Source organism: Puma concolor, chromosome B4, assembly GCF_028749965.1.
Source record: "Puma concolor isolate L17-30 chromosome B4, mPumCon1.1.hap2, whole genome shotgun sequence".
Classification (NCBI taxonomy): Eukaryota; Metazoa; Chordata; class Mammalia; order Carnivora; family Felidae; genus Puma; species Puma concolor.
The window spans coordinates 9213268-9237726 of NC_141673.1; the positions used below are offsets into that span (position 1 = coordinate 9213268).

Here is a 24459-nt window from a genome sequence, read left to right on the forward strand (position 1 = left end):
CGAATACAAATCCAATCATGTTTTAAATGCCCCAGCAGGGGGCTGACACTTCATTAGCCAACCAGCCCTCTTTCTAATTCTCCTGCTCCCTATCAATTACCACTAGCCTTGCAGTCAGGTCTCACAGGGCTGCATACGCCCTGGACTCCGGCCGAAGCCCCACGGGGCCACTGCCGCCCTGGACAAGCACTCCACCTCTCTGGGCCCCCCTGACAAATGGGCCTCTCTAGAGCCGCCTGAGCTGCCGGGGAAGATGAAATGCTCCCCGCACACGGGTGGTCCTTAGTGAACGCCAGTGCCCTCCCGGGGCAGTGTCTCCCTGTGCCCTCCAGATCCGGACCCCCAATGTCCTTCGATGCTCAGCTCTCACTCCTGCCCTCACCCAATGCACACGCCATGCTGTTAACAAAACATCCGGGGTGACCCCAGCTCAGCTCGGGCATCTGACTAGGCGCTTTCCTCAGCTGGGATGCCACCCCACGCCCTCCACCTCTCACCCATCAAAGACTCTCTTGCCCTGGCTTGGGGGTCTCCTCCTTCATCAAACACCTCCTGCAGCATCCCAGGCAGGCCCGACCGGCCGCTCCATCCTCCTCCCGGTGGCCACGGCTCCCTGAGGGTCCCTCTGCCCAGCCTTTATCCCACTTTGCATCACAGGGGTATGATTCCGGTCACTGTTCTTTATACTCTTCTCCCTGCCTGGAACACTATCCCTCAACTGTTCTTCGGGAAAACTCCTACTCACACAGCAAGACCCAGGCCAAATGCCCCCTCCTCCAGGCAGGCTTCACCAAGGCCCCCCAGGACGGATCGGGGGCAACTTCCTCACCTGCAGCTCTGGTTGCACAGAAATCACCACGCGATGGTACCAGAGTCCAGCCCACCCTGCTGACCAACCGAGAGCACCGCATCCAGTCTGGCCACCAGAAGCGTCCCTAGGGCACAGCTTGATGCTGACTTTTGCATCTGAGAAAAGTCAACCCTCTCTATACCAGATGGAGAGCAACGGGCCATTTCCCAGATATGTGTTGCTCCTTCCAGCAACAGGGGCCACCCGCCCAGGCATTCGCATTAGCCCGGGGCTGCAGGAGGAGGGGATACCCTCCCGTAAAGAACCCCTTCCCCAGCCATAAGCCGGCCAGGCAGGTGCAGCATTGGCCTCAGAGTCTAGAGTGCTGGGCTCCAGTCTGCCCTGGCTTTCTGATTACTCAGCGTGTGCCCTTGGGCAAGTCAGCCTCCCTTTTTTCTTGGGCCTCAGTCTCCCCAGCTGTAGAATGGGGCTAGCAAACTCCTGGCCCTGCAGCCTCACAGGAGGTGCTGAGAGAACCTGAGAGGCCATGGCGGGGCGGGACAGTACCGTATGAACTAGAAGGTGAGGCACAAGCCCATCAGTGCCAGGCCCGCGCTGGGCAAGATGGAGGAGACAAAGCAAGCCACAAACCATCCCCCGGAGGCGGAGAGGAAAGTTGTAGCACAAAGAAGGACTGATAAAGAGCTGGAGGGTCAGGGCACCTGAGCGGCTCAGTCGGTTAAGCGTCCAGCTTCGGCTCAGGTCATGATCTCATAGTTCCTGAGTTCGAGCCCCGCATCGGGCTCTGTGCAGACAGCTCAGAGCCTGGAGCTTGCTTCGGATTCTGGGTCTCCCTCTCTCTCTGCCCCTCCCCCGCTCATGCTGGGTCTCTCTCTCAAAAATAAATAAACATTAAAAGAAAAAAAAAAAAAAGAGCTGGAGGGTCAAGAGAGGAAGAAGCTGGAGATCCAGGAACACTTCTCACAGGTGGTGGCCAGGAAGCTGGGCCTGGGGGACTGGTGGGATTTGTGGCCACGGAAGCATGAAGAGGGCATCTCAGGGGGCAGACCCAGTATAAGCAAAGGCAGGGAGGCAGGGGGTGTCAGAGAACATCAGCACTTGTTTGGGGCTCCAGAACAGAAAGCACGAAGGGAAGCAGCAGAAAGGTAGCTGGAGGACAGCCCAGGTGGACCACGGAAGGACTCAAATCCAGGCTAAGTGAGACTGTTCTGGGGGTGATCGGGAGCCATGGAAGGTTCCTGAGCAAGGAAGGAATGAGTAAACAAATAAAAGGCGGCAGGGAGGGAGGGAGACAACAGCCCTCCCTGGGCACACAGCTCTCTATGGATGACAAACCCCCTTCCACACAAGGGAGCCCCAGGAGCCCCTGAAGAGAAGCTGAGTAGTGGGGAGAGACCGGGTCAGGGCAGAGCTGATCGCCCATGGTTGCACAACTCCCGGCTGGTGCTCTCTTCACCGTGCAGGGGAGGGGAGGGAGGGCCTGCCACCTTGTCAGTGGGGCAGGAGGGGTGAGATCCCAGCAGCCGTCTGTTTAGACAGAAGGAGATGGAAAAACTCAACCCCAGATGTTCCCAACAGCCCAGCCATAGGGAAAGGGGTCAGGACAGAAGAGATGGAGGTTAGATCACGGGAGGACTTCCTGATAGTTTAAAACCTTCAGAAGTTTCCTCCAGGCCTTTATCCAGTGGCCAGAGGCCCTATCTGGTACAGCAGGACGGAGAGGTAGCATGCTCAGAGACAGGGGATGGCCCAAAGACCAGGCATAGCAAGGCGATGGGGGGGAGTCCTCTTGCAGGTGACACCCCCTCTTCTCCTCTACCACATTTGGGGCTCCCCAGGCTTTCTCCTCCTCCCACTGTCCAACCTTCAGGCCCTCCCACCCGCAGGAGCCAGCACGTCCCATCACCGACAGTCTCTCTCCCTAGCAGCCCGGCCATAGGTTTCTCAGGTCGTCAAAGACTTGGGGCCCAGGTGCCACCGCCTGCAGGACCCTTGTCCTGAGCCACCGCAGATGGCTCCCCACAGCTACCCCACTGGCCCCAGTGTGCTCACAGCTGCCGCTCGGCACTTAACGCTGTAGGAGCCCAGCCAGTGCTTGTTCTGAATTCCCACCGGACCCCCTGACATTCCCAGCTGGGGGCTGCCACAGCCTCAGGTCACAGATGAGCAAACAAAGGCTCAGAAAAGGCAAAGGCCTCTTGGCCAGGAAGCCAAGAGCTGCTCTTCCTTCACACTCACGCAAGCCACGGTCCCTGGGGCCACCTGAGCCCTCTCCCAACACCAACCCCAAGGCCGGTCTCTCCCCGCCAGCACCCTGGGCCACCGTCATTCCTCATCGCCACCCCGCAGGTGCCCGCTCTGGATGGGCTCCCGGCTGACGTCTCTCCCAGGGAGCCAGAGGCACCTTCCTCCGCCCAAAACAGTCACAGCTGTCCTCTGTGCACGCCTGGTGCATGGCACGCTCTCGGTAGAGGCTTGTCGAATGGTCTCACGAATGGGTGAGAGATGAACGAGAGCCCGTGCACCTCCAAGAAACGTGCCGAACCCCCACCATGAACAGCACGAGGCTTGAGCTGTGACGAGACCGTGGGCCCTGCCCCCTTCCTGCCCAGTGACTGGCAAAGTCAGAGGGTCTGCACAGCTGGGGTCTCGACCAGGTGGACCTCCAAGCAAGAGCAAGCAGAAGGCCGGAGCCAGGCGGGAGACCAGAAGCAGACAGAAGGGGGCCGGGGGCACAGATGAGAGCCAGGACCCCAGCCACAAGCACAGAGCGAGGGAACCCGCTCACAAGGAACACGGCTCCTGGTGGTCCATACAGACACCACTGAGATGCTCCCTGAGCAGGGCCGGAAGGGGGTTCCCCACCAGTCCCTTCCCAACCTCATCGTCCAACCCTCCCATCCTGCAGACAGGGAGACCGAGGGCCAGCACGGGGTGGGGGTGGGGGGTGACATATCCAAGGTCACCGGCAGCTGGCATCTCTGTCCTCCCAGCCCGGGCTGGCGCCCTACCCACCCCGCCCAGCAGAGAGGCGGCCTTCACAGCCGACTGGCTTCCCACCATGCATGGCTGCTTTGCACCGCAGCAGAGGCGCTGGCTTAGCGCTGGGGCGGGGGAGGCAGCGGCCCCGGAGTGTGTCCAAAGGGAAGGGGGCTGCACAGCCCTCCGGGGGATGGCCCCGGGCAGGCCCCAGAGGCAGCCTCCGAATGTAGATGCTGAAACCCAGGGAGACCCTCCCCACTGTGAAGCAAACCTCCCTGCCCTGGGAGGAGGACCGGGCACTTCTCCAGACTCTGCAGGTGGCCGCTGCGTCCTGAATAAATGCTGAGGCTGGGGATTCAGAGAAATCGAGGTTTTCATCCCTGCTCTACTACATCCTGGCTGAAGAAGGGCTCTCACAGTCTCATCCAGGGTAGAAAATCGGTGGGTTTCCAGCTGATGGGTCCTGCTCCCAGAGGCACCCGGCAAGAGGGGGCTATGCTGACCAGCAGCGCTCACACGGACGAGGCCGTGACTACCGGCAGCGTGACTGGCACAAACTTACCTAAATGACAGAGATCGAGTCTGATTTTCCCTGGAAACAATGTCCTCCGGAGGCGTATGTTCCACCGAAGGGCTCGATGCCTAACATCTTGCAGAGGCAAGCGGAGCGCTTGCCCGGTGATACGTGAGGGCCCTGTTCGCCTCTGAGCTCGGATAGGAAGAGTGATAACCACGTGTGGCAGTTTATCTTTTTCTCTTTTTTAATGGTTTTATTTATTTTTGAAGGAGAGAGAGGAAGAGAGAGAGAGACAGAGCATGAGTGCAGGAGGAGCAGAGAGAGAGGGAGACGCAGAATCCGAAGCAGGCTCCAGGCTCTGAGCTGTCAGCAGAGAACCCAACGTGGGGCTCAAACTCACAAACCGTTAGATCATGACCTGAGCCGAAGTCGGACGCTTAACCGACTGAGCCCCCCGGGCGCCCCTACACGTGTGGCAGTTTTTCTAGTCTGCAGAACTCCATTTGCACATAGGTCATCGTGCGCTGCTGTGAAGGGGGGGGAGGGTACTACCCCCATTTGACGGTGGGAAAACGGGGCTCAGAGAGGTGGGAAAAACTGGCCCATGGTCACACAGCAAATCAGAGGTGGCAGGAGCCCCTGGGTCTGTCTGACTCAGGGCCCCAGCCTTTTCCACATGCCAGCTACCCATGAGTCAAGCCGCGCAATCAATCCCCTGACATTTCAGACCCAGAGACCTCCCGGCTGAAACCCTGGCCGACGGTGCACGCTCGAGGCCCAGGCCAGGCAGACGGTGGTGCTGACATTTGGGTGAGCGGCCCTTTCCCACCCCGGCTCGCCAGCTCAGGGAGGGTCCCGGCAGCCTTCTGACTCTCCAGTGAGTCAGGTGGTGACTCAGGGCCGAGCTCTGGGCTGGGTGAGGGGCTGAGTCAGGGAGCACCAGGTTCCACAGGGCAGCTGGCTCTGAGCCAGGGCCCCTCATGAACCACGGACGTCAGCACTGGGGACAGTCTTTCTGGGCAGACCCTGCCAGCCTGCCCTGCCCCGACCCTGGCCCGCCGGGCCTGATAGCTGCTCCCGCCGGCCTGACCCTGAGGCCTACACGTCCATCATTCCTTTGGATTCTTGATGGGAAGCAGAGCCGTGCAGAGTCTGGAAGTGTGGACGATCATTTATGGATGTCACAAAGATTGGGGGCCACTACCTACTAATATTTAGGGACAAAAACACCAAATGTCCTGTAATTTGCCAGACAGCCTGGACCACAAAATGCTGTCACACCCAAGATGCCAACGGTGTCCCCACTGAGGAGCCCCCTGGTTAAGCACTGCCCCCTCCCTGAGCTCTCTCCCAAGGAGGAGGGGAGGAAGGGAGGTTTCTGGCCAGGGAAGAATCCAAGAGCCTGCATCACCTGATCAAAGACACCCCCCCACACACACACCAGGACCCTAAAGCCCAGCCTGAGCACACCCCCCCCCCCCCCCCCCCCCGTCAAGTCTCTGCTCCAGCGCCCCTGCGGACACCAAGGTCATGTGGGCCTGCACTTGCAAAAACCTGCCTCAGCCTCTCTCCCACCGATCCGATTCAGGCTATGAAATCTTAGCACCGAACCGTCGTGTTCACAAAGCCTAGAATCTCGGGTCCTCAGACTTTCAAACACATATGACAGGCAGCCACAGCCACCAAATCTCAGACTCGTGCCCTCTTTGAAACACGGAACTTTACGGGCTTTGAATGGCAGAGGCTTAGAATGTTAATGGCCCTGAGCCTTAAATCTAAACTCTGAACGCTTAGACTTAATCACAGAAGCTTCCAGTAGGAGAGTCCCAGAACCTGACACTTCTGAAGCTGCTCCAGTGCCGAGTCATCAGATCTTTGGTCTAGGAGGGAATTCGGAAGCGAGGCAGCCGGTTCAGGCAGAGACCCTTCATCTTTCGACCCAGCCTCAGAAGCTCTGTCACGGGGCCCGGGGAGCCCAATGTGCCCTGAGCAGCTCCCAGGGTCGGGGAGTCCCCCCCAAGGAGGGGGCTGAATCTGACAGCCCTCCTCCCCCACGCGGCTTCCACATGCTGGGACCCAGGGCTCTCCCTGAGACAGGGGACCAAGCCCAGCTCTGCCCAGGGGCAGGTCTCCTTCCCTCCCCTCCCCTCCCCTCCCGAGGCTGGCCTCATTGGCACTCCCAACCCCAGCCTCCCACAGGTGCACAGTGTGGAGCCAAGGGCGTTGGTGAGGACAAAGGCCAGAGGACCCCAGGGGCTCTGTCTGCCCGACAGGCCAGAAATGTGGCAACCTGGAAGGGTCTCTGTGGGCTGCTCAGTGATCAGGGCCTGAGGTCAAGGGTGTGGGCAACTATGGCTGGCACCCCAGGCGGCTCCCAGAGCTAGAGAAGGCCGTGTCATCCAGACCCTTGTTTTTAGGTCACACTCCCAGGCCAAGTTAATCTGAGCCATGCCTCCAACCCAGCCCAGCCCAGTCTTAACTGTCTGGACTCTATGAGGCTCAGAAAGGTACAGCAACTTTCCCGAGGTCACACAGCAGCCAATAGCAGAGCCAGAATCAACCTCTGTCCCACCCAGGCAAGGTCCCTGTGACATGATTCCACTGTCTCCCCAGTCTTCCAGTGAGCCTTTCTCTCCCTCAAAGGCCCAAAGCTCCTGTGGTCCCCCTTTTCCTGGCCTGGCCACCCCCCAGCTTACATGCTGCAGGCTCCTAAGGTTTCCCCAACATACTGTACTAAAACTGTTCCCATGGATGGTGCCTGTGTCCCCTGCCCCCGGGAGCTCCTCAGGGCAGACCAGCTAGCTATGTTTCTCTGTCCTCCACGATCCCAGGGCTGATGTCAGAGAGCACTGGGTGAACAGATTTATTGAATAGACCCTCTAACCATGGCTGAGACCTCCTGAGCTGTCCCGCAGAAGGACCGTGAAGGCTTTTGGCCCTCTGCCCAGCTAGGGGCGCCCGGATCCACACTCCACCCACGCCAGCAGAGAGCCTCATCACCCAGCCCCTGACATAGCAGGGAGGCCAGCAGTCCTGGGCTCAGCATGGCTGCCTCCCCCAGCCTTTCTGGGGGCCTCGTCCTCACCCCAGCCTGCATCCCGGGTATCCCAGGTGTCCAGAGCTGGGCTCAGACCCTACCCTGGGTGGCCTCAAGCCCTGGCAGAGACTCTGTGCTGCTTGGTGGGCCCCAAAAGCCAGAGGCCACCATGTCTGGGTCCCAAAGCCTCCTCCTCCTCCTGGGCTCACCCCACGACCCATTTCCACACAGCACCGAGCCATCTTTCTAACACACTGATCTCTCCCTATCACACCCTGCTGTAAACTCACCCTGGTCCCGCTGCCCTGAGAACACAGGCCAGCTCCTCACTCAGCCCCCTGCAAGCCTCCCTCTCCCCTCTCCGCCTCCTCTCTCCCCACTGTCCCTCACTCCCTCGTCCCTCTCTTCTCCTGGCCTTTGTTCCTGAGGTAGCCTCCTCCCCACCACCCTGTCCACCCAACACCACTCATTACTGGAGACCCAGCTCAGACACCGCCAAAACGCGCCCGGCGAACACCGAAGGAGAGCGAGCCCGTGGCGCGCCAGGCACCGTGCTGGGTGCTGGGTGCTGGGGTCCAGCGTCACACAAGACACGCTCGGTCCGTGTGCCGCTCACCTGACGGTTCCCTGGAGGAGGCAGATGGTAGCTTCGGAATGCCACAACTAGAGAGTGACAACAAACGGAGAGGCCAAGGGGGAATCGGGGCACACTGCCCTGAGCGGGTGACACTTAAGCCACGGTCGGAAGGATGCAGTGAAGGATTGTGCCAGGTGGAGAGGGAAGGGAAAGGCGTTTCACAAGGAAGAGCACGTGGGAAGGCCCTGAGGCCTAGAAGAACGCAGGGGGAGCAGTAAGGTGGCACCTGGTGGGCTGGGGGAGGACTTTGCTCTACTCCTCCAGGGCAGTGGGAAATAGCGAAGGGTCGTAACAGGGGCCACACGGGCAGACCAGGGGCAGCAAGTGGAGGCAAGAAGATTTGTGAGGCTGCCTTCTGCCGCCTCGGGGTCCACGCCCACAGGGTCCCCTTCGGACTCGCATCATGTGGCCTCCATCAACCAAATGGCTCAGTCACCGGGAGCTGAGCCATGGGCCAGGGTCTCACTTAACACGGCCTCCCCAGTCCCAGCGTAGACCCGGGGCTCACACCGGACGACTCTCTGAGCCAGCCGGGCACTGAACCAACCCCCAGGTCATCAACGACTTCCAGAACGTTCGCATCAGCAGGACGCCAGGTCCTCATCGGTCCGCCCTCTGTGCCCCGACATTCCCCCAGACCCGCCATCTGAGCTCGCTCACCACCACCACGGCCTCCTATCCAGAGGAAGGTGTGGCAGGCAGGGCTCCATCAGGGAACAGCTCGGCCCCGTCACACAAAGGATATGGGTTACACACCATCTTGATGCACCAGTTCCGGGGGCTGGTGGTCTGTCGTAGGCAGAAGAAGGCAACAGGTGCCAGGTCCGGGTGAGGGACTTCAGGATCGGCTCCATCCAGGGGCTCCTCCAGGCCTGGAGGGGAGGGAGGGGGGCTCTGGGGCCCCGGCTGCTCCGTGACTCCCAGCTCAGCTGCTGGGGCTGCGGCAGCGGCAGACGAGGAGGGCGGCGAGGAGCTCTCGGCCATGTTGGCGCCAAACCAGAAGCCCTGGGGGAGGAAGAGACGTGGCATGTGGCAGGGGGTGCCTGGCACCCACTCCCCACCCCGCCTTCCCTCACGGGGGACGCAGCCCAGACAGAGCAGCCTCAGGTCCGTAGGCCCCTTGTCCTCACTCTGCCATGAGGATCAGGAAAAAGCTGAGGGCCCGGATGCACCCAAGTCAGAATCCACTCCCAGTGAGTGGTCCTGAGACAAGTCTGGTCAACTTTGCTCAGCCCCAGTTTGGGGCGATGGAAAGTAAGAAGAATAAAACCTTCCTAGAATGTAATTGCAATACTGTTGGGGTTTTTGTGGGCTTTTTATGAGACTAGAGCTATAGATTTATGGCATCGTCGAAAACAAAGAAAATCTGCAAGGAAGAAAGGGATGTTGGTGAAAAGTCAGACATTAGTGCCAGAATGACACGTGTTGACTAAGGACAGGTTGGAGTGTTACAGGGCCAGACACCCAGGGAGTTGGGCAAGCCGGGAGGGAATCAGGGCAGGCTTCCCTGAGGCAACGACACCTCCCCCTGAGACGTACAACCGAGCCCAGGGACCCCACCCACCACCTCCCAAAGGTGAGAACTCAGACACCTGCCACACCAACCTCTTGGCTTTACAGCTGGAGAAACTGAGGCCCAGAGAAGGGACAGGACAGGCACACAGCCTGGTAACAGCAGAGGGAAGCAGGGCTGGCTTCCCGGGAGTGTGACCAGTGTGGCCACCCAAGGCTCCACGCTCAGAAGGGCTCTTGGTTTAATGCTCTGCTGTCACCGAGTTGAAATTCTTAATAATGGTTGGCCAGGAGCCCCCGCCTTTTCGTTCTGCAGTGAGTTCCGCAAATTACATAGCTGCTCCCGACTTCGGCTCAGGGGCACTCCCACGTCATGGTCTCGTCTGACGTCGACAACAACCCAGGGGCACTACCGTGCAGACGGAGGAACTGAGACCCAGAGAAGGAAGGGCACACAAGGCTACACGCTGACCCAAGTATAGAAGCAGGGCACGCTTAGACGCCAGAGTCCCAGCACCCGTGCTCCAGATTTAGTGATGACTGACCGTGGCCTTGCTTGGCCAATGGCGAAGGAGGAAGAACAGGCTTGCCCCCTCACCACCTGCTCTGAGAGGCCACCAGTCCCTGAATCCTCGTGCACTGGGGTCTCCCAGGCCCCAGGACCCTGACGGTGCCGGGTTGGGCAATGGGAGCTGGAGCCTAACTAAGCTCGTGGTGCTCACCGGACTACTGACCACGGCCGCTGAGCTGCTCACGGCTGATGCGTCTGGACATTTCTCTGGCTCCCAGGGGCAACAGGCGGGAGTTGGCACCTCCCGGCCCTTTGCCCGGCTGGTCAGGGAGGCAGAGTCTTCTCCCAAGCTCCAGGCTCTGCTCTTAGTTCCAGAAAAACAGCCATGGGCCTTACATAAGCTTTCAGGCAACCTGGCCTGCCACGTGTCAACCACTGGGCTGAAAAACATCCCCCCAAGGGGTGGCTCCAGGTCTGCCCACCACAGCGCCCACCACCCCCTGCTGGCCCCTTGCTTCTGCCACATCGGACCTCCCTCCTCAGGTCCTAGAGCACTGGCTGCCTCCTCCAGACCTCTGCTCACACGGTTCCCTGTCTCTGGAACACCCTCTCCTCCAACTCCCATCCCCTGTCCCCCAGGTCCTGACGATGCATGGATCTGTCCAATAAATGTTTCCCGAGCACCTACTACGTGCAGGCACCTCACAGGCTCTGCAGCCCTGCCAGTGAGTAAGCCAGATCTGGCACCAGCCTCCATTCCGCAGACACTCCAGCAAAGGAGACACACGAGTCAATTAATTTCTCTCCCTCTGGGCTCCAGAGCCCTTATCGCCACCAAACATACCGTATCATTTATGAATTTATATCTTTATGATTTAGTGCCTGTCTGCCCAACCTGAAAGAAGGCTGTAAGAGCACCCGGCACCATGGTCTGTCTCGTTCACTGCTGTATCCTCCCCCCCCCCGCCCCGCCCAGTGCCTAGAACAGTGCCTGGAACATACTAGGTGCTCAGTAAATACTCGTTGAATAAATGAATAGAATGTGCGGGGAAGTAAACACACGGGGTGGGGGGGGGGAGAAGGTGGGAGTGGGGAAAGTGCTTTGCCTAAGGGAAGAGACATCGAAGATTAAAAACAGGAACCGGAAGGCACCGGCGTGCGGGCGTGTGATCTGTGGGATGAGCAGTCCAGGTAGAAGGAACAGCATGTGCAGAGGCTGGGAGGCTGGAATGAGCTCAGTGTGTTTAGGGAAGAGAAATGAGGCCAGTGTGGCCCAGCCGAGGGCGGGGGGGTGGGGGGGGGGGATGAAACTGAGTGTTTGGCAGGGACCCACTGTGAGCCCATCCAAGGAGCTTGCGTTCTATTCCAAGTGCCACAGGAAGCCATGGAGGGTTGTACGCAGGGAGTAGTGTGCTCAGGTCTGTGTTTTTAAGCCATCCCTCTGAGGGCCGAAGGGAGAGTGAGTGAAGAGCAGGGGTGGGGCAGGGAGGGCCAAGAAGAGGCAGGAAGGATGGGCTGGCCTGGCCTGGGATGCTGGCGGAGGTAGGAAGAGAGGGGTGGATTTGAGACATATTTTAGAGGCAGAAAAGCCTGGCCGTGCTCCGGCCCGATGCCACCCTACCCAGCACCGCCCAAACCCCTCCCACAACCACATAGGTGCAAAGAGCCGCCGTGGCCTCGGGAACCACACGTGACTCCCCCCTCCCACCTCCTCGCTCTCAGCTCTGTCCACTTTGTCCTGACTTGCTTTTTGCCTCACTTGGTCCTGCTTAAGACTGTCACACTCTCCCAGTCCTTTTTCCTCACACCTCTCCCACCTCACCGTGGGACTCCCAGAGACCGCTACTCTCAAGGCCATCACCCCCAACCCACTCCCAATGCCCACCCAGCCTCCACCCTCTGACCTGCTCTCCAGGGCCCACCCAGCCTCCACCCTCTGACCTGTCACCCCCAACCCACTCCCAATGCCCACCCAGCCTCCACCCTCTGACCTGCTCTCCAGGGCCCACCCAGCCTCTACCCTCTGACCTGTCACCCCAACCCACTCCCAATGCCCACCCAGCCTCTGACCTGCTCTCCAGTGCCCACCCAGCCTCCACCCTCTGACCTGCTCTCCAGTGCCCATTCAGGGTGCCACCCTGTGACCTGCTCCGTATAGCCCCAGTTCCTTCTGCCCTGTTCCTGAAGGTCTGCTCCTGTCCCCGGCTGCCTATTCGCCTATTGCTAGAAGCTCTTGAGGGTTTGGCAGCTGTCCTCCTCCGCCCCCACCCCGCCTCCGAGCTCCAACCTGTCCGCGGACTGAGCCTCACAGACATGACAGAACTGGCTTCCGGTGACAACCCTGGTGGATTCAAACTCGAGTCCCTCTGGCCCCAGAGCTCGGGCTGCCTCCATATCCTGAGACTCCTCCCTCAAAGTACTCCCAGGGTAGGCCCGCCAGGCAGCGGTATGGTGACTGGACTGGCCTCTGTGGGCAAGTACAGTGGCAAGAGAAGAAGTCCACTGTGTCTGGAACACACACACCCACCCCCACTCCCGACTCCACCAGCCTCTCGGGGCCTCGGCCTTTCTGTAAAGATCAGCCCTCCTCCTGCCTGCCTCAGCAGGCCTCACGTGATGTGGACGGGAAGGCTCTCTAAGCCCCGTGAAGGTGGGTGTCCAAGCATGCATGAGGCCAGCTGTGCCATCCCCAGGGGCTGCCGCCCCAGTCCTCTCTCTGCCATCGCCACCATCCCATCACCACCACAGCATCACGGAGGCTCTGAGCCTGCTTCTGTGCCAGGCAACGAGCAAGGGGCTTTCTGTGCATCGTTTATGTCGATTTCTACGACGCCCCTTGACGTACGGCAGAGACCACCCTTATTTCTTCTTTATGGAGAAAGAAACCGGGGTCCAGAGAAGTCAAGCAGCGCCCCTGGTCACTCGGCTGGCACAAGGCAGAGTCGAGGTCCCAGTTCAGGTCTGCCACTCCACAGCCCAAGCACCGAACCATAACGGACACCACCCTGGGACAGGGAAAAGCAGCCTGGGACCAGGTCCTCGCTCCCAACTGAGTCACCAGACAGTGACAATATACCTGCTGCTGCAACCAAGACCCCTAGTGTAGACAGACCCTCCAAGTCTTCCCAAGTCTGTGGGGAAGCCTGCCTTCCAGCATCTTCCAACTGGCACTCCAGAGCCCTTGGAGCCTGCTGGGGAGAGGCCTTGTATCTACAGAGCTCAGAGCCCTGGTGGAAAAAGCCTTGAGGCCTAGCCTGGTCATCCCAGGCCGTGCGCGCGCGCGCGCGTGTGTGTACGTATGCATGCGTGTGTTTGTGTATTCACAGGCACACACAGGCAGACCATTTGTTTACCCCTTTATCGACAACCACACACATCAGCTGATGTTGCAGCTAAAAGAATAAGCAGCGACTTCATTCTGGGAATACTAGAATCTAGGAATCTCAGACTCAGAATATCTTAGAATCACCCAGAACCTTCGAGGCCCAAGGTATTAACTACAATAACCTCAGATTCTCTAGCAAGATGTTTCAGAGCACGGGCTGGAAGCCAGGACCCGGGCTGGAGTCCCCGCTCGGACACCAATCCACCGTGGCACCGCTCAGCCCGGCAGTGGCCCTCGGTGACCCAGCTGTAAAATGAGGGTGACAACAGTCCCGTGGCACGACTGCGAGAAGGACAGGGGATGCACTGGGGCGGCACACGGGAGCCACCGGCCACACCACCGGACACTGGGCCGGCCCACAGGGGCCCCACAACAGTCTCCCATGCTTGTTCGAGCCCTCGGCCGTGCAATTCCAGAACCCTGGGACTTACGAGCCCCAGGAACGCAGTGCCTGGATTTAGACTCGTATGGGCCCCAGACCCCCACACGGGGAGTCCCTGAAAAGAGCGGGAACCCCAAAGGGGCCTAGTCGGTCACCACATGCTCAGCAGCCCAAAGACCACACGCGCAACATTCACACACACACACACAGCCGTGCACAACCGGGTATGTACTCTCACACACTCACGCACAGCATTTACTCACACATGCTTAGCGTTTACTCACACCAACCCAAACGTGGACTTCACACACTCACCGTATTCACACAGACACACACTCACACACGAGCACGCACGCATGCGCCAATGCAGAGCCTCCATCTGGAGGTCTGTAGAAAAGTCCCTGCGAGGCTGCCTCCCAGAATCTTCCAGCCAACATCCCAGAGCCCCTGGAACCTCTGTCTGCTCCTTCTTCCGCACCACAGCCCTGCAGATGAGAGACGACAGCCCGCCCACCCCGGAGCCTCATCTGCCCCAGGCCTCTTGTCACCAGCTCCCTCAACCACTCCCTGGGCGACAATTTCCAGATCATCTGCTCCTTGGGACCCATCCCCCGTCAGACTTATGTCTGCCCACTTTCCCCTGCAAGGGCCGAACCAAAAAACCCAGAGTAGAGCAGAGAGGGCACCTGCCTGATCCTGCAGTGGGGCCCTCTCTCGATGCAGCCTGGGAGCCCCAGAGCCTGACTGGCAACCCAGTCAGACAGGGGCATCTCTGGTGCATGTGGTCCACTGGTCTCCTCAGATCTTCTTCAGGGGAACCGCGGCCAAGGCAAGTCTCCTCTAGCCTAAAGACGAATGGCTCCAGGATGGCCCCCAAGTGCACGACCTGACACGGAACTTGCTCTGGTCTGGCCAGCTGAGCCTGCACACGCCGCAATCATGTTGGTCCCATCACCAAAATCAACAGCTGGGCCTCTTAGCTCTGCGGCGTTCAATGAACTGAATCAGACTGCCCTCCCATGGGCAGCTAACAAGAGTCATAGCCAACGTTGTTTGTTGAGCACTTACTGTATGCCAGGCACCCGGTTACGATCCAGCGAGGTAAGTGTTTTTGTTCTCTCCACTAGCTAGGTAAGGAAACTGAGGCACAGAGTTTAAGGGATGTCCCCAGGGTCAAGAGCTACTGAGTGAAAGAGCTAGGATTTGGATCTGGAAGGCCCAAATCCATGTTACCAGTAAAAGGTCATCCAGGCAGGCCAGGCAGTGGACAGGACATAGCAGCCTGCCAACGTCCCCCCCCACTACCTGTCCACACGTCTGTCACTAGACACTGTCACTTGTTTGTCAGCTATCAGCCTTATGGCAAGTGCCAGCAAGTGAAGCTGTATTTGAATCTCCATCCGTGTGTTTGAACATTTCCCAGCAGGCGACTCTGCTGATCATTTTTTACTCCTTCTGCAGTAATTAGGGCCTTGGGTCTTACTTCAGCTAAAAAAACGAGGGTGAATGTGGTCCCTGGAGACAGGGAGGCTGTTCTAGTAGGAAGAGCACTGGATCAGGAGTCTCAGGACCCAGGTTCGGGTCCCAGCTCTACTCTTGTTACAACACACAGTCTCCCCAAGCTTCATTTCCTCTTGTATAAAATGCAAAACGTGATTCCTTCTCTACCTCACTAAAGGGACAGCAAATGGGGAAGGAGGACAGCGTGTGGCCCCACGCTAGGCACAGCAGAGACACTCCTAAGCCTCACAAAAACCCTTTAAGGTGATAGGTACTGTCCCACTTGTACAAGAAGCTGATTCCCCCGTAATGCTAAGTGCCTTGCCCCTCTGGGCCAACCCCATGACTGTGAACTTGCTCGTGTCTCTCCCCCTTCGCGCCCGCCCCCACCCGAGGACAAGAGTCGAGTGATCCAGGGAGGAGGCCTAAGTCCCTGGACCGACAGAGAGCTGCCTATGGCCCTCACTGCTCATCAGGGTCAGCAGTCAGTGGCAAGGAGAGAGAAAGCCTGATATTCTTCTTAAAATGCATCACCATCAGTGGAGACGCCTGGGTGGCTCAGTCGATTAAGCGTCCAACTCTTGATCTTGTCGTGATCTCACGGTTCATGAGGTCGAGCCCCACGTCGGGCTCTGCACTGACAGCGTGGAGCCTGCTTGGGATTCTCTTTCTCCCTCTCTCTCTGCCCCTCCACTGCGTGCGCTCTCTCTCTCTCTCTCAAAATAAATAAACTTTAACAAATGCATCATCAGTGAGACCATCATGGCCAGAGTGCAGGAAAAGGGGGAGCTGGCAGAGGCAGGGCATCTGCGATGAAGGGAGAAGGTCCGTGAGGCAGGTTCAGGTCTGTGCCAAATTCCAGCCCCAAAAGACCATGGCCTCCATCCTGGAGAAACTACTTCCCTCATATCCTCTCCTGCCCAACGAGCCTCTGAAGCCCCCCACACTTGTTCAAGGACATCCAAACACCTTGTGCTTTCAAGCCCTCCACAATCTGCACCGCCTACGTACCAAACACAGCCTCGTTCTCCCCTCCAAGGGCACAAGAGAAAACCAGGCCCTGTAGCCATATGCCCACACAGCACCTGGCACAGGGGAGGCCCCAGGCCCCCTCTCGGGGGCACAGAAGCTCCAAGAGGGCAGGTTTTGTCTGCTCCCTTTTGTTCACTGCTAGGTCCCCCAGTAACCAGAACAGGGTTTGGCACATAGTAGGTGCTTAATAAATACAAGAGAGAAAAGGAAATCCGATTTGTTTTCTTCCTGCCTTACACTGGCAGCCGTGAGGAAGAGAGACTCAGCCCACATCTTCCTGGATATCAGGATCCACAGGCCCACGGACCTACAGACCCACGAGTCCAAAAATCCACATATCCACAGATTCACAGACACATACACCCACAGGTTTACGGATCCTCGGACCCACGGACCTACAGCCCCACAGCCCCACACACACACGCAGTTACCGAGATCCATAGACCACGGATCACGGAGCATGAACACAGACCACACACCCACACCTCCCTGGACTGTGGGCGCAAGGGTTGAGGGCACAAGGCAAGAGCAGATCTTGGGAACATGTGTGTGGAAGAAAACATTCTGCAGAAAAGAAGTGGAGGGAGGGAAGGGGTCTGAAGGAGCAGTGGGGGAGGGAGGACAAGAAAGGAAACAGGAAGGAGGACAGGAGATGGAGAAGAGGGAAGGAGGACCGTGCAGCCCGGTGGGGTCTCCCTGGACCCCCACACCCAGCCTGGCATCCCATCTTTCCAGACGTGGCGTTTGAGCACCCTGAGCTGGGGGCTGGGCACTCAGAGAACAAGGCAGCGGAGGGGAGCCTCACAAGAGCCTGTTTGTTACCTTGGAAAGCACTCAGAAGCTGCCTGGGGGCGGGAGCCCTTCCAGGGTGGGGGAGAGCCGAGTGGTATCCAGAAACAGACTTTCCTGGGAGGGCTGAGGCCCAGGGGAGTCCCACTTGGGGTGTGAGGTGAGGGTGGCAGAAACGGCAGCGCAGGGGGCATGACGAAGGGGACTGGGAGAGTCACAGGTAGCGACGCCCAGCGCTGAGGGTGTGGCGCTGGGTCCAGGACACAGAGGAGCTACGATCACAGCGGTCCCTAAGACGCCTTGGCTGTGGGCTGTCCGGGGGAGGCCATCTGGCGCCGGTGACAGTGAGAGAAGAGCCGTTCTCACAGCAACCTCTGCCCCCACCTCCGCACCCAAGGTCAAGGGGAGTCAGGGCACAGGGACTCAGGAACTGCTGCGTGATGCCCCCTGGTGGGCCTAGAAGACACCCTCTCAGAAGCACCCCGAATGAGGTGGACAGGAAAGAGATTGGGGGGGGGGGGTGGTACTTCTGCCAGGCCTGCAGCCCCTCCCCAGAGCTGACCCTCCTGGTGCCCAGGGGGCAGGGCTGGGTTGCTCTGAGCAGCTGGGGAGGGAGGGCAGCACCTCCAGGGCGCACGGGGCTTCATGAATTTGGTGTCAGACCAGCTCAGCCCCACCCCCACCCCACCCCCAGGACGTGCTCCTCCCTTTCCTCCCCACCCCCCCCCCACTGCAGCCTCAGAATTGGTCCCCACTCAGTGTCGCCCTACCCTGTCACCCACTGGCATCCCCTCCCTCTGGCTCAGCCTTGACGGTAGAGGCAGCAAGGGAGGTAGCTAGACTCCCCACCCTGTCCCCAGCCCAGCCCAGGTCCTGGAGTCTGAACAAAAAGTTTATCCTGAAGGGTGGACAAGAGTTTCCAGAGCCAGTCCTTGGTGCTGAGGGGAAATACTGATCCAAGAGGTGACCTGACAGCGTGAGCAGGGCACGAGGACTGCAGTCTTGGGAAGCAGGCCTGATCTCCTCAGCCAGACCCTTTCCCACGGGCCCAGCCCATGGACACCACATCCCTGTCTGCATGGCATCCTAGCTCCCAGGTGGTGGCCGTTATCTGCCGGGCAGATCCTCAGGGCGGTGGGAGACGGAAGGATAGACTGGGTCCCTGCTCAGGCCACCCTGAGCACTCCAGCCTTAGGACATTCCTCACATGGCGTGTCAGACCCCATCACACCATAGAGGCAAGAGACGCAAGCAAGCTTTCTCGCTCTCAACCTCTCTCTCTCTCTCTCTCTCTCTCTCTCACACACACACACCTAGACCCAGAACCCAGACTCCCAGGGCCAGAATCTAGCTCAGGGGTCTCCCCACATGCCAACCTAACCCACAGCTCAGAACCCCCAGGACCCTGAAGGAAGAGAAAGACACAAGCAGAGCAGCTGACTGATGCCTCAGCCTGGGCCCATCCGAAAGCCCCCTCCCCCAGGCATCATGCCCCCCCAGGAGGCCTTCCCACCCCCTGCCAAGGCCTCTTGGCCCCCACATCCTCCACACACACCAGCCAGCAGACAATTAAAACCCAATCATCATAAACACTCATTATATAACCAGCCCCAACCTGCTAAGGATTCCTTTTACCCCCAAGAGTCCCCGCTCCAACCCCTGGCCTGGCTTCATGCAATGAAGCCTTGAGTAGCCCCCTGGGGGGGTGCTGCCCTGGGAGGGGGCCCACTACCACCTTGGCCTCCAGGAAAGTTAACGCCTGCCTGGGATTCCCCTATTCAATCCCCCTCCTGCTACTCTCCTCTGCCAATACTCCCAGCTCAGCCCTCTGGACACTGACACCAGCTCTGGTCCAGCTGGTTGCAGAGCCGCAGCGACCGAGGGGCCGCGGGACAGACAGACACAGACCGCCGCCACCCCCCACCCCCAACCCCGCGGCCGGCAGCCTGACTTGTTGAATAAATTTCTGCAGCGCTGGCTCAGCCGGCTTCAGCATTGGCACCGAGAGAACTTTCGTGGCCTTGGAGAAGGAACCGGTCAAAGTTTCCCGTCCTTCCTCCCAAGGCACCTGCCCGAAAGCACGGGATGGGGGCCGACCTGATGGGCACGCGTGTGTCCGGGGAGGGGGGGGGACCGGTCCCCAGAAATAAACAAACGCCTCAGTAAAGAAAGCACCCGACGCGCCAAGAAACTGGCCTCGGAGCGGAGCCCTCCCTCCCTTCCCCCCACCCCCACCTACCTTGGCATGGACTTGGCAGGGCAGCGGGGGGTCGTCCAGGTTAGAGGCGCGGGGACGCCGCGTGCCCCCCGAAGCCGGAATTCGAGGGGGACCCCCGGCCCCGCCAGCCGCTCCCCCCCACCCCGCCAATTCAGGATCAGCTGAGCCCCTGGGGCGCGAGGGGCGGCGGGCGGTGGGCGGCGGGCCCCGGGGCCCGGGCCATGGCGGGAGGAGACGGCGCGCGGCGGGAGGGGCGGCGAGGAGCCGGCAGCGCGGACGAGCGGCGGACCGCGCCGGAGTTGGAGCGCGCGGCGGGCGGCGGGGCGGGCGAGAGCGCGGCGCTCCGGGGCCGGGGCCGGGGGCGGGGGCGCCGCGGGGACCGAGCGGCGGGCAAGTGCCCGGGGAGGATCGCGGCGGCGGCGGCGGCGGCGGCGGCGGCGGCGGCGCGGGGTCCGGGCTCGTCCGTCGCCCGCCTCGGCTCGGCTCGCGCCTCCGGCCCCGGGCTCGAGGCGCGGGGTCTGCGCGCGGCGGGGGCTGCGGAGGAGCCCGAGCGCCCGGCGGTGCGGGGACGTGCGGCGGCGGCGAGACCGAGCCGCGCCGCGTGCGAGGCAAAGCCGTCCTTATACTGACACCAAATGTCTTCGGGGAAAGCTGCAGGCGCGGGACGCTGGAGGGGGGAGGCGTGGAGGCGACAGACAGACTCCCGGCGGCGGCTCGGTGAGCTCCCACCCCTCCCCGGAGGGGCAGGACGCCCCGAGCCTGGCGGCCACCCCCTTAAAATTCGGGGTCGTGCCTGGGGGGAGGGTCCTATCATGGGGGCTGCGTCATGCGTAAAAAGGGAGGGACCCCATTACTGACCACCCTCGTGTCCCAGGTGCCTGCTTGGCCACGTAACACTTCGGATTCTCACCGAGATACTGGGAGATTGGGGGAGAGGGGCGCCCCCACCGCCCAAGAGGGGCGCTGCCCATCTGAAGCCACCGGTTCTTAAATGGTGGAGCAGGCGACGATTCAACTCCAAAGGTGGCTCCTCTGCCCGGCCAGCTTCCCGCTTCTCATCCACATCCGTGCTTCCTTCCAACCTTCAGGGCTTGACTGAAAGGCCACCGCCTCCAGGAAGGCTTCTGAGAGGGCTCCGAAGTAGAACAGACGCTTCTTTCTCCAGCTACAAATGCCCCTAGCCTCTCCACTTCCCCTGGGCAGCCTGGGCCACAGGAGCCTGAGGGATGAGAGGCTCTCAACTCAGCCCTCTCCACCCCTACCTCCTCTCCTTGGAAAATGGGGGCTCAGGGAGGGGAGATGGTTCCTGCACTGGGCTGAGCCTGGGGATGGTTGCGGATACTGAGGTCTGTTCTGGGGCCATCTGCTCTGCAGATGGGCAGAGCTGTGGAGGAAGGAGCACTTATGTTTGATCCTGGTTCTGTGGCTTCCAGCCTGAGGACCTTGGGCAAGTCCTTTAAAGTCTCTGAGCCTCAGATTCCTCATCTGTGAAATGGAAATAAAAGTTCACACCTTGCAGAATGAGAACAGTCTAGAAAGGGCTTAGCACCATCGTGCCTGGCAAATAATAGGTGCTCAACAAATATTCAACCCTTCTTACCCTTAAATCTGCCCAGGGAGGGGCACCTGGGTGGCTCAGTCGCTTAAGCATCCGCCTTCGGCTCAGGTCACGATCCCGTGGTTCAAGAGTTCAAGTCCTGCGTCCGGCTCTGTGCTGACAACTAAGAGCCTGGAGCTGCTTCAGATTCTGTCTCTCTCTCTCTCTCTCTCTCTCTCTCTCTGCCCCTCCCCTGCTCATGTTCTGTCTCTCTCTCTCAAAAACAAATAAACATTAAATTAAAAAAAAAATCTGTCCAGGGAGACAAGACAAACCTTTGTCACCAGACCACAATGAAAGGTCATGTAAGCACACCTAGGCTAGGAGGTATCTCGAGATATGAAGTAAGCTGGCCACCAGGTGTCCATTTGTGGAGTGGGTTTATTTCAGAAGGGAGTGGGCTTCAGATCAGGAGTTTTCAACGGACGGCCTCACCAAAGGCAAGAGGCCCGCACCTCGCTTTAAATGCTCCTGTGGGATTGAGATAAGAGGAGAGGTGATGGGTGGAGAAATGGCCTCGAGGAGGAAGACAGGACATAAGCCAAGGCATGGAAGCAGAAATAAGGTGGCTGGGGCAGGCACTCCATGCCCTGACCGGCTGCGGGCTCAGCTGGAAAGCCCCAGGCCCAGGAGAGTGACAGCAATCAGACAGGAAGTCAGGGAGAAGCCACCAGACACTGCTCACTTTCTCTCCGGTGTCCTCTGGCAACATTTTCAGGAAGTTCAAAAGACTGGACAGGACCTTGAGAAGCCACCAGATAGCGAATTCTCAGGACTGGGTCTTTTCGGCTCCCAAGCGGCCACCCGGCCCCTGCTTGCATCCCTGGGGTGACGCCGACCTCACCACTCCTCTGGGCTGCTGTTTTGCTCTCTGAGCATCTCTGATCATTCAAAGTTCTTTTTCATACGTAAGCAGAAATTTGCCTCCCTCCACGGTTCTAGTGCATCCCCCATCCCAGCAGGACTAATTACCCCCTCCCCAGCCACCCTCAAGCATCCACACTGGCGAGAGGTACTGTTTATGTCCACCCTCAATACTTTATGCTTTCATTACCCATTCTTCCTTTCTTCTGCCCTTAGCACAGGGGTGGGCTCTGTGCACAGGGAGGCCGCAGAGGGTCATAGAAGAAGTGGGGATACGGGGCGACCCTTGAACCTACTGGGGGATGGGGTGGCAACTCCAGGTCTCAGCAAGAGGCAAGGCTGCGGCAGTCCCTCCCAGAGGCCCTCGCTGGCTGCGGGAGCTTCATTTATTCATTATTGCTATTTATATTGTGCCTGGTATTTGCAGAAGGCTGCAGCAGCCGCACACAGTCATTAGGCCCTGCCATGCCCTGGGAACGGGGGCCTACCAGCAGGTAAGTGAGATGGACCCTGGCCCGGAGTCCCCTCGGTACACCTGCCTGAGCTGACAGCCGGGCCAGGCTCCCTCTCCACTCCCCCAGGGACCAAAGCCCAACCAGGCCCCCCACTCCCTACTCCCAGAGCATCCCAGGCTCACTCCTGTCCCCTAGAGAACTTTCTAGCAATTGAAGTGGCTAGAAGGGTAAGGAGAATCTATTAATGGGGATAAGCAAGCTGGGGCTGAAGGAAACTGGGGCGGAATTCCTGCTCCAGGACATGAGACGGAGTCCCTTCCAGAACTAAAGATCCTAAACACACAGAGATAAAGATTCCGATACCCTCGAAATCCACACTGATTTATTTCTCAAACACAAAGCATTTATCTGCGCCAGGCCCTCATTTAAGCCCTTGACAAATATTAACGCATTTAATCCTTTCCACAATCTTGTAAATCGTCACTACCGTTTTTTACAGAGGAGGAGCCGTTGGCACAGAGAAGCTAGGTAACTTGCTCAAGATCACACAGCTAATAAATGGCAAAGCTGGTATTTGAATTCAGGGCGTCTGGCTCCGGAATCTGTGCTCTTAACTAGGATTCTGGATTCCGAGATTCAAAAACTCTGAGAGTTAAAGTTTCCAGGATCCCACACTGGCAAAGTGGCCCCCACCTACCAGAGCAGAACCTGGCCCATGATACCCTCACATAGGCCGCCCTGTCCCCCTTTAGAACACATTCCCCCTGGGGCATGGGAAGGGACTGCTCTCAGCGCCAAGCAGCATCCTGAACACCTAAGAATCAGGCCCCAGGAGCAGCCCACTGTGATAGGAAAAAACCAATGGCCGAAAATGAACTTCAACATCCCGAAAGCCTTCATTAAGCATCTACTGGGTACCAGGCCTCTGCCAGGGCCAGAGCATGTTATGCGATGAAAGGTCTGGAAATGCTGTGGGTGACACAGGGAGGGATTTGGAGGGTGGGCCAAGAGGATACAGAGGAATGGGTTCTGAGAGGCCAAGGTGCCCTCCAAGCCCAGTCTAGGGGTTGAGGCTGGATCAGTAGAGGAAGTTTCAGAAAGTGTGGAGCATGAAGGGAGAGAAAAGGAGGGAGAGCAAAACGGAGGAGACAGGGTCACGTGGAGGGGGAGCACCCCCAGAGAGTCATGGAGGACCCGATGTGAGTAGCTTGTGTGGCTGTGGCACCGGTTCCCCTCCCTCTGCAAGTCTCCTGGAAAGTCAGCTAGATGCACACGGGCCTCGTGCAAGTGCATGTCTGGTGTGTGTGGATGTCAAGTCGGAGCTGACATGGCTGACCGGGCCTGGGACCAGCCAATCCATCCCCCAACTGGACTAAGCTGGCGGGAGGTCAAAGCCAGAGAGGACCAGGAGGATGCTAGTAGCATCCCCCACCCTCCCTGGGGTCACTGTGGCCACAGGACTCCTGCCCAGGCAGGAAGGGTGAGGTTGTGGCATTTTACCTAAATAAGGAGTAGGGGGATCCCTCCTCCCCACTGACAGGTGCCCATTTACTCCGTTAGCCCACTTAACCCTGGCAACAGTTCTGGGTGAGAGGTATCATGAAGCTCACTTTATAGATGGAAGAACGCAAATCCGGAGAAATTAAGTAAATTATCCAGGGTCACGCAGCTAATGAGCGGCAGAAGCAGGATTCCACGCCAGAGTGAGCGTGTGTATATGTGTGTGTGTGAGACAGAGACAGAGACAGAGGTCCTTCTCCCACCTGCCCAGGAAGGAGGCTGGAGACAGAGGGAGAAGGGACAGATTACAGGATCCTCAGGTTCCTGCCGGGCGGCAAGTCCCTGACTCTCAGCCAAAGGCGGCCACTGACGCCCTAGAAGCTTCTGGATGGGGTTTGAAGAATCAAGTCCGAGTGCATCTGGAAAGGACTCGATACCGCAGCAGCCTACAACCAGCAAGGGTGAGGACGCAGCGGCAGTGGGTTTATTCCAGCGCGAACGCAGACAGAAGAGCAGCAGGGAACTGCCCACACCCAACCCCAGACAGAGGCACCAGGAGCCCCCCTCACACCCGACTGGTGCTTGACCAGTGGCACGTCATCTCCTTCCTGCCTCACAACATCCGGCAGGCACAACCTGGCATGCAGTAGGTGTTCAATATTTGCTGAGTGCACTTCTTGAAAGCCAGTGGTCTGAGCAGTCATTTCCATTTCCAGATCCATCTTACTGA

At 59.1% G+C, this 24459-nt stretch overlaps 1 protein-coding gene across 1 annotated transcript in view; it reads right to left on the minus strand.

The window, feature by feature from the left end:
- CACNA1I (calcium voltage-gated channel subunit alpha1 I) overlaps nt 1-19432 on the minus strand; it is a 116135-nt gene extending 96703 nt beyond the window's left edge. Inside the window, exons 1-2 of the mRNA XM_086712218.1 lie at nt 19335-19432; nt 8730-8989 (exon numbers count right to left, since the gene is read on the minus strand). Of these exons, the coding sequence (XP_086568344.1) occupies nt 8730-8968 (239 nt within the window). The 5' untranslated portion in view covers nt 8969-8989; nt 19335-19432. The remainder of the gene's footprint in view (nt 1-8729; nt 8990-19334) is intronic.
- Between the last annotated feature and the right edge of the window lie 5027 nt (nt 19433-24459).